Raw genomic sequence first — 10466 nt, 5'->3', positions numbered from 1 at the left:
TTATATATGTGATGTTATTTTGTATTGGTTCTCCACATTTGAGTCCTTGAATGGACATTATTAGGGATCAGTAGGATTTGGTATCGCCTTTGATGTATCATTTCTATTTGACATCATATATATTAGTGTTTTCTTCATATTTATGTGCCAATGTGTTTATTTCATGTTGTTATTGCTTTATATGTTTAAAATCTGAAAAAAAATGAATATATTATGCATTTTTTATGCTTGCCGATATTTGCCGATATTTTGCCGATATTTTCGCCGATATTGCCGATAAGATATTTTCTGGACCCTCGCCGATATTTTCCCGATACCGATATTATCAACACTGATTATTATTGACATCTTGAAAACAGAGAGAGCACCACAGATAAAAACATATTTAGCCTGCAAAAAGAGGGAAAAGGCATCTCTGACAAAATTTCTACGAAAGAAAAATATAACCATCCAGACATTTTCTTAAAATATCACCTTAAAACACCAAAAATAATGCGAACAAACCAATAATGTTAGAAAATATTATTTAAAAAAAAATCTCCAGGAGTAGTCTAAGTAGAACCAAACTGTGTAAGACTTCAAATACAGGAGCATACTGAGTATATTAGCTCCTTGGTGTATAAAATAAAAGTTAAATCCCCACAGCAAATGCTCAGTCAAAGAACCACATACGCATTTTATATCAAAGCCTGAGAGACTAAAATAGGCCTCTGCTAAACACTTCAAGATATGTTTCAACTTTTAACAGGGTGTGAATTCCGTAGTATATCACAAGCATTCCAAAACCAAGTACTCATATGAAGGTAAACAAAGATAGACATGTACCTAAAGAGGCATACTAAATATGCTCTTTTGGTATAAAACAAAACCATGTAAAGAGAAATATCACTCCTACTTGGTTGAATAAGTAAATCCAAGGGATATTTTTCAAAGACCCTGAATATTAGGGATGCAAGGACTCCAATATAGCACAAGAAATTAACCTTAGAATGGGCATAACAATATCCTTGCTTTTAGTGAGTACTCCCTTGGCACTTGTCATTTAGCTTTTTTGCAAACGTTTGAGATACTAGCAAAGGAAAAGCGATTGTTGCATCACAATGAACCTGTTCCACGTCAATATAATAGCATAAGATGTTTATAGATGATTTTAATGTCAAAGTGACTGCTACCCCGCTTCTAAGGATTTGCAGAAGAATGAATTAGTATCACTCACAGCAATTCTGCTCTTTTAATGCCAACAGAGGATTCATCTTATGAAAAGAATCAAATACATATTTTTAAACAAAACGCTACTCAAAAAGATACCTTGACAGGAGTAGCAGATCCCCTGATTTTACCCCAGGAAACAGCTTCATCTGGTAGTGCTCCAGAATCACTGCCATCAAATTCTTGCGCAGTGTTAATGTAAACAGCATAGTCAGCACCATTCCGCATCATATTAGCATTGCAAATGTGGTGCTTGGGCATACCCCCTCCTAGAATTATCATGCCTGTCTTCTGGGGGCTGGCATGAACAGCTTCACCATTTATAGCTCTAATGTCTGCAATCATTTACACAAATTACATTAGTAACATTTCACACATGCTGACAGCAATGAGATTATATAAACAGATAAGACATTAGAATATAACATGAAAATCTAACATATTGAGTGTTACATGTAAGTTGCTTAACATGTTCAGTGACATGTTACGTGTGATTAATGTTATCCTATGCTGCACTGGTTTTCAGATCAGGGGAATGGTAGGGACCAGGAGGCACATCCCCAGGACAGCTAGAGTGCACCCTCAAAATTTTCAACGGATGGCAGGTTGGGGACAGCAGTAATATATATATTCACCATAAAAATTTGTAGTTGATTCAAGCTTGTAAGCATAACAAGCTATACTATATAGTATTATGCACGGCCCTTGCCAATTCTGAAAAAGCTTAAGCGATTTAAAAAGGGCTTACTGACATTCTACTATTGGCTGCTGGGCATAAGCAAAACACGGTTTAGCTTTTAGGAAACTTAAGTATTTTCAATTTGCAATAAGATCCACGAAGGCTCTATGAAATAGAGAACTGTCTCGACAGCAATTTTTCTTCCTCGTATTTCTTGTTAATGATGATTATGTTAAAACAAAAGGCAATATGGACAATATGATATTGTACAACTTTCCTAAGGCAGTTTCTGTAGTGGCATTTTGTGGCAGCACCTTCACTCGAACTACAAGTGGCAGTGGCAACCTTCTCCAGCCTTGGCTCTTCCATAGGTTTTCCGTGGCCATTCTCTTTCTATTCCTTCGGCTTTTCTACCAAGTAACCTTGATAAGAATTCATATGCATTTGGAAAATGAGTGTGAAAGGGAGTCTTCTACTTCACAGATTCACGGATACCCTATCTTCCTGCTGTGATAACATGTTATTTATATTTGCGTGGTTACTGCTTGCTGGAATTGGAGAGCTTGTACCTAAGGCTTACCAACATCCACGAGCTTCGAAGTGGGTCCAAGACACTCCAAATGAAAAAGAACAGTACCAGAGGTACGAAACTTTTTGGAAGTCTTTCCATTACCTTGCATTCCAAACACAATTCCCTTCAAGTTTCCTACGTCTGGGAACTTCTATGCACTTTCCTAGTGCAAAAATATTAAAGAGAAATCAAGTATTTGACTCTAAGTCAGTGGCCTTCAATTTTCTCTGGACGGCAAGAGGAGATTTCTGGTGAGAAATTAGTCCATGAGCTGTCATGGACTTAATCAAAACCCTAACTTCCATTGCAAAGTTCACGAGGAGAATAATATGCAGAGTAGTTCTTGTGGTATGGTTAAGACCAAATCTACTCGCAAAGGTATAAAGAGGCAGATATACGTAGTTGGCAGTTAACATAGTATCTTGCACTCCTTGTTTTCGTACATTGGTTTGTGCAGGATTTCGAGCCCAAAAGGTGAACAAAGGGAGGGCTGCGTCATAAACAAATCAATGGACGCATCTAGCTGCTCTACATTCAAATCCATATTTTGGCCTTATTTGTTTTCTTAGGTTTATATCATATGAAATTTGAATACATAATAGGTTAGGTTTCTTTGGCCACTTTGTCTACACGATTTATATAAATAAATAAATATATATATATATAATAAATAGAAATTTTTTATTTGTATATAAACTAATAATCATTAATATTGTATAATATAACATTTATTTATACATAATAAATAGATATGTTTTATTTGTATATTATTTAATTCCTTATAATTTTCCAATACATTTTAAATTCTAATATATTTAATAATAATTCATGTAAGATATATTCTATATGACTAGAGCATATATGATTAAAATAGGAATTAGATATAATATAACTTAAAGATTTGTATTATATATATATATATATATAGCTGAGATATCTGAGCTACAAGGGAGAGGGAAGACTGCGATACAACCTGTGGACTAGGATGGTCTATCAAAGAAGAATGAGGGAGTGATTGAAATGGGCAGGGGACAGGCATCTCACTATTCTTCCTTCTGACTCTTCTAGCAATCTTCTGTGATTGAAGTGATTGTCTTCTAGCAATCTTTTGTGTAGCGTTATCTTCGCTTCTCTTTAAGTAGACATCTTATTTCCCTTTCATTTCTCTAGTAGCCTCAACCTCTTTCAAGGGTTCCACTTCATCATTCCCCTGCGTGCAACTTCATCTCCAACATTTTAATCTTCATTCATGATCTTATTCTACTTTCTTGAATCTTTACAGGTTTCTTTACCTTTATCTTCTTCTCATGTTGTGTCCTCTTGGTCTTTGTTTATGAATGTTATCTCCTTCACACCCAATGTTGTTACTAGAGTTGATATTACTTGATGCAGAGAGAAGAGTTTCCCCTACCAGTCAAATTCAAGCAGTCTACACTACAGCATTCAATCAACTACTTAGGAAATAGAAATGCAACAACTACAAATACATGAAAAGCATTCGACGCACATAAACACAAGGTTTTTAAGTGGAAACCTCGAAATCAATCTTCCCTCTTATCAATCCTATAGAATATGTTTACAATAAGGCACTCAACCTTGTCATTAATGATTAAATCGTATACTTAATTATGTTACTGGACTGAAGGCCATGTTAGCATTTGCTTGTTTTCTTCTCTTTGAAGCTCTCCACTTTCCCTCCTCGATCACTTGCATTTGTTCTCCCTCGACTGTAACCATCCTCAACAACATCAGTTGCCCTTCAACCTCTCAACCAGATATTTCAACTGCTATAATTGTTCATCTTCCCATCATATAAGCCTACTCTCAATATCGCTACATTCTAACCTTTATAGCATCTAATTTCCTTTTTCTCTTCCACTGCCATGTCACCAGCATCATTAATACATCTTCACTCTTATGCATTCTCATTCTCATTCTACACAATTCTAAGGAGTACCTTCATTTGCTCCGTGATGCTACTACATCAACAAGCAACAGCAATGGTTCTCCCTTCAAGAGTAATGATGACAATCTGAGGTTTTAGATAAGTGGTTGGAGATAAAGAACATATTGAAGTTTTTCTTCTAGAGTCTAGACAACAGATATGGACTACAACTAGTTAGCCAAGTGATTTAATGATGATAGTCGACCAATATTTTCACTTTTGTAAAAGACTGGAGTTGTAAAAAAGATTAGAGTCCTGTGTTAGAGGGGTAAATAATATGTCATAAATGTATTGTTCATGTTAGTATGGTATTAGAATATAACATCCATATTTAATATAATGAGTGTTATATGTTCGTCACTTAATATGTTAAGTGACATGTACCTAATGTGGCTAATGTTCTAATATAATGGTAACTTAGGGGTTAGATGGTTTAACCACCTTAACCAACCTAGGGGTGCTATATATTTTTTGATTAAAATATTTTTTTAGCTTCTATCAATAGGGAAAAAGAACAAAGCTGTATACAAAAAACATGTAACATATGCAAATATCCATGAGCTCAAGACCAAGTTCAAGCAATGAACCTAGCCTATCCCCCATAGACTACTGACAAGTTGCGTAGAGAGGATACACTCCCATGGTTACATTAAACATAAAACCAAAAACTTCACCTATTGAACCCTCATCACCATACAATGCAACGAAACCAAGAGCATGGTGAGAAGACAACCACATGCCAAGCTAGGCAGCAACTCAAGCCACCATAATTCATGAAAACTCCCCCCACGTAGATCCAACCCCAACAGTAGATCTGACCTGACCAGGGCTATCCAAACAACTCAAGTCTAAAACAAATCCTCTATATAACATGCAAGTGGACAATGCAAGCTCCAAACATTTGGATTCATAGGCCATGGCTTCAACAACCATACATACAAGCACTCAAACAAAACACCACCACAAGTAAACACCTACGCCAAAATAGGCCACCATGAACCCTTGCCATCCATAATCAACACCCATCGCACAACGCAACAAATACAAGGAGACCACACTATGCATCCACACAATGGAAAACACATAAGAAAGGAACATAGCAAAGGAACCATGCAAAGAGTCACCAGCCAAACCATAGGCCACCACACACAAACCGACCAAGCTATCCACTAGAGCCACCTCCACTCTCCACTCTACCCCTGCCCAAGAACCTCCTCGTCATCTCCAACCACTATTCAGTAGTTTCTTGCATCTGGAAAGTGAAACCCTAGGGTTTGAGACGAATATCAAACAGGTGGAAGGAGATGAGAAATGCCTCTCCTTCCTAATTTTCCATCTTCTCGACTCAGTAAAGGAAATTAGTGTGTTGCATATTGATATTATGACACGTCTTTAAACAAACAGGTGGTACATGAAATTGTGGGGACCAAAGCTTTATAAATATATGTGACATCTATTATATTCTCCATATTATTGTGTTATTGTGTATATGCACCCATATATGAAATTAATCATAACAAAAGTTTAAACAAACTCCTAAAGATCAATTTCCCATTAGTTTCAACAACTGTTCACATTAGACTTATATTCCCGTTAAACCGTGACACTAATTGACAAATTGTGTGCCAAACTACCTTGGGCAATGTCTAATAGGAAGTTGACTTTACATGAAGCACCTTTATAGCAGTATTTTACCTTGGACAATGTCAACAAGAAGCCCTGGACTGCGAAAGGAGTGAAAGTAGAGCATATCTCCCAAGGAACCATCAGTTAAACCTGGACAAAATACCGGAATGCCATTCTGGAAGAGCAAAAGAAAAACAAGAATGAGTACTGCTTTTTCTTTTAATACAGACAACTATATTATCACAATGCCCTGCATGCTACCTTTAAATCATTTCTTCTGATTCCTTATATTTCCAGTATGTCCTTTCAAAAAATCTACTCTAAATCATTTGCAAGATTATTCTATGATAACTCACTCCATTACAACTATACAACACTCTTTTATTTTGAACTGGTGCATCTAAGTCTTAACCAACAAAATAACAATGTAATGGTATCAGCAAACAGTTACACTATTCTTAACGGAAACTCCACATGGTAGAGAATGGATGTTCAAAAATCCAAGGTTTGAATTGGACCCTATGTAATATTTCTTTAGAACTTGTGTTTTCCCCATGGGATTGAACAAGTGACAAACTGAAAAACAAGAACCCCAAATCTAGGTCATTTCACATATCTAGTAAGAAAAATTAAGAATAGGAAACCTAATAAAAAGCTCTATGTGCATGTATTATGTTATGAAATATAAAATTTTGACCAAATTTGTTGTTACACTAAGCTCAAGATGACAAGTTGAAAATATAGTGAGAGAGTAAAATAAATGTTTTAAAAATTTCAAGGTTTTAAGATGAGAACTATTAACTAACCTACTTTAAAACAAACTTCTTACTTTCTCCCCATTGATTTAATTAATTTTTATCTTTGGTCCCTTATTCCACTAACTTATTGAGTTATCCTTTTAGGAATTATTCTTATTATATTTTATTAATATATTTAATTAGATAAGGCTTAAGTTTATATTTATTTTAATAGCTTTATTAATAAGATCGATTAATAGATTTAACAACATTTAGTTGTTATGGTAATAACTATAACAATGCTAACTTACAATTAGATTTTTAATTATATATAGATTTAATATTAACCCCTTTGATTAAATATGAATAAAAACTAACTTACAATTAATTAACTAAATGTTTAATTATATGATTTTAATATAATATTAAATATTTAATTATACAACTCTTATATAAATTTAATGCAATTTTTGCGAGCCGCGCTGGGGCTGCCTGCTACTGCGTCTGTGCTTGTGACAGGTCCCCAGGCGCCTCCCCCTCCTCCTCCGCCGCCCTCGTCTGTTGAGGCCTTTAATCGACTCTTGGCAAGGCTTCCAAAGAAGAAGAATTCAGAAGCTGCAAAATTCGTCAAAAAATTGGATGATATACCTGAGACCTCCCTTCCCCCAAAAACCCCGATCCAGGTTGCATTATCTTTGGCCGAGTGAGCTCTCATCGGCCAATTCACTGGGCTATGGCCATCCCCCAAAACCACTGAGAGTTGGGTCAACAGAAACTGGGCGTCGTTGAGCAAAGAAAGTTATTTTCTGGGGAGAGGATTCTTCCTCTTCGAATTCTCTTCAAAGGATGACAAAGATCTGATCTTCCAAAACGGCCCCTACTTCATGGGCCCTCAGGGTTTGTACCTAAATAAATGGACTTCGGACTTTAATTCAACAGTGGACGTGCCCAAAGCAGTCCCAGTGTGAGTTAGGCTCCCAAATCTCCCAGTTCATTGCTGGAATTGGGACTCTTTGATGCACATTGGAAATGCCCTTGGGAAATTCATAGATCGAGCAAACAATAAGGACCAATATGACTGCGCCAGAATCTGCGTAGAAGTAGATCTGGAGGTGGGGCTGCTAGAGGCTATCAAAATCAATGTCGGAAGCTGGACGCATGTGCAAAAACTGGACTATGAGTAGCTACCCTTCAAATGCCGGAAATGCCATGTCTATGGCCACTTCGCCAGAGGCTGCCCGTCCAACAACGAGGTTGTGCAGGGGAAGGAGGATGGCTGGAATCAAGTCAAGCGCTCCAAAACTTCTCACAAGACACAAAAGCTGGGAGGCCCTAATGGCAAAGGTCCTCACCAGGCCTCTGCTCAGCAAATCCCACCTAAGCCTGTTTCAGAAAATAAGTTTGATCCTCTAAGTTCACAGCTAGAGGACACCCAGGAGGTCGTGGACCAAAAGACAGTGTCTCCAGATAAAGGTAACCTATCTATCTTTTCCAAGGATGCAAGTGTTGTAGAAAGCTCAAAAGGAATCCCTGTCGAAATCGAGGAAGAGGACTAAGAGTCGGAAGACTCGGAGGAGGAAGGAGAAATAGGTGACTCCCAAGCCTCTGTAAGGAGATCCACAAGAGGCCGCAAAACAGATCGGGAGAAAAGAGAGCAGGAAACGTACAAGGATAAGTTACAGGGCAGCCAACCAACTCTGGAGAAGTTGTTAGCAAAAAAGCCGAAGATGGCGAGAAACCAGTCTCAAGGCTCCAAGGGAGCCCAGCAGAACAAAGGTAAATAATGAAAATAGTCTCCTGGAATTGTAGGGGTATGGGGAGCAAAATCAAGGAAGAGGCCATAAGAAACTTAATAAGAATAGAAGCCCCGGACATATTCCTTATCCAGGAGACCAAGATGGAGGACTCAGACTTCCTCCAAACAAGCAAAAAACTCTGGAGTAAAAGTAAAGCAAAAGCTGTCTCAGCCCGAGGAGCCTCTGGAGGGTTGGGCACTCTTTGGAATGATAGTAAGTTTTCGTTAGTATCTGAGACTTCAAATACTCACTGGCTGCTGCTAAAAATGCAACATCTCGTTACTAAAGAATCTTTTTGTCTCTTCAATGTTTATGTGTCGGTCAATGCTGGAGAAAAAAAGGCCTGTTGGGACTCAATAAGAAGCCAAGCAGACCTTGGGAACCTAGACAACATCATTATTGCAAGTGATCTAAATCTCACGTTGCACACCTCAAAAAAGCGAGGAGGTTGCATTGTGCGAGATCTGGCAAGGGAATGGGCAGAGGATCTCCTGCAAGATTGGGACCTGCTAGACATCAAGCCCTCTTCTGGTAAGTATACTTGGTCAAATAAAAGAGTAGGCCCTAGACACATTGCAGCAAGGCTGGATAGATTTTTTGTCCAAAGTTCCTTTCTTTTGCTTGGATTAGACACTAGTATGCAAATCCTTTCTTCCAACATATCTGATCACAATCCTATCAAGCTTGAACTCTGGGCCCATCTCGATCTTGGCCCCATCCCCTTCAGGTTTAGCCCCCTCTGGGTCAAGGAACCCAATTTTTGGCAGATAGCCAAGGAAAGTTGGTCTCAGCCAGTCAATGGATCACCATTCTATGTGTGGGAAGAAAAGCTCAGAAGAACAAAATCTGCTCTAATGTGCTAGGCCAAAACCCTTCCTAATCCAGTGACTGAAAGGAAAAATCTCCAAAATCAGCTAGATGCACATCATTTGCTTTCAGAAGAGGCATATGTAACCAGAGAAATCCTCGAAAAGGAGGTCCAACTCCAACAGCACTTTCATAAAGCCTGCCTGGCTGAAGAAGAATTTTGGAGGATTAAGTCTCGCTGCCTTTGGCTCAAAGCGGGAGACAAAAATTCTTCTTTCTTTCACAAGCAAGCTCAAGCCAGAAAATGCTTCAATTCCATTGCTAAAATCAAGGGAGATACTACCAATCACAAGGACTTTGCAAGCATCAAACGAGCAGCATTTCTACATTTCAAAAATTTGTATAGTGAGGATGTGAATCTGGTTCAGAATTCTTGTCTTCTGGACTAGGTTCCCCCTTCAATCTCTACTGAGATGAACCACCAGCTAGAAGCTAAAGTCACCAAGGCTGAGGTCAAGAATGCTCTCTTTGCCATGGACCCAGACAAAGCCCCAGGACCGGATGGATTCTCTGCCAGATTTCTTCAATCCTGCTGGCATATTATGGAAAAAGATCTCTATAAAATGGTCCAAAAACCCCAAGCCTGTCAAAAAATTGGAGGTAGTACAAACTTTGCGTTCCTTGCACTCATCCGCAAGGAGAAAGGCGCCAGCTCCTTCAACAAATTTCGTCCCATCTCTCTTTGCAACACTGGTCACAAGTTGATCACCAAAGTAATAACTAACAGGCTGAAATATCTTCTTCCCAAAATCATTCCAGAGAACCAAGGGAGCTTTATTCACGATAGACAGCTAGTGGACAACTTCATATTAGTTCAAGAGGCAATCCTTTCAAGCCAGCAACGCAAGGAAAAAGGTATGGCTATCAAACTGGACTTGGCAAATGCTTTTGATCGTGTTAGGCACATTTTTCTCTTGAATGTTCTGCAAAAGTTTGGACTTGGGGAGAATTTTATAAACTGGATCCGGGCCTGCATCTCGGAGCCATGGATTGCTCCCCTTGTAAATGGTAGAGCTGCTGGTTTTTTCACAGCCTC

At 38.2% G+C, this 10466-nt stretch overlaps 1 protein-coding gene across 1 annotated transcript in view; it reads right to left on the bottom strand.

Annotated features, from left to right (window-relative positions):
• Window positions 1-490: 490 nt before the first annotated feature.
• The window catches only part of LOC149144551 (deoxyhypusine synthase-like), a 61404-nt gene continuing 51428 nt past the window's right edge, over window positions 491-10466 (bottom strand). Inside the window, exons 3-5 of the mRNA XM_089447436.1 lie at window positions 6100-6205; window positions 1309-1544; window positions 491-1106 (exon numbers count right to left, since the gene is read on the bottom strand). Coding sequence (XP_089303562.1) covers window positions 1014-1106; window positions 1309-1544; window positions 6100-6154 — 384 coding nt within the window. The 5' untranslated portion in view covers window positions 6155-6205 and the 3' untranslated portion in view covers window positions 491-1013. The remainder of the gene's footprint in view (window positions 1107-1308; window positions 1545-6099; window positions 6206-10466) is intronic.

The sequence above is a fragment of the Pinus tabuliformis genome, chromosome X, assembly GCF_031772625.1.
Source record: "Pinus tabuliformis cultivar Carrire ecotype Pingquan chromosome X, CPIR1, whole genome shotgun sequence".
Taxonomy (NCBI): domain Eukaryota; kingdom Viridiplantae; phylum Streptophyta; class Pinopsida; order Pinales; family Pinaceae; genus Pinus; species Pinus tabuliformis.
The sequence above is the reverse complement of the archived record's forward strand: the minus strand, read 5'-3'. Positions and strand labels throughout refer to the sequence as shown.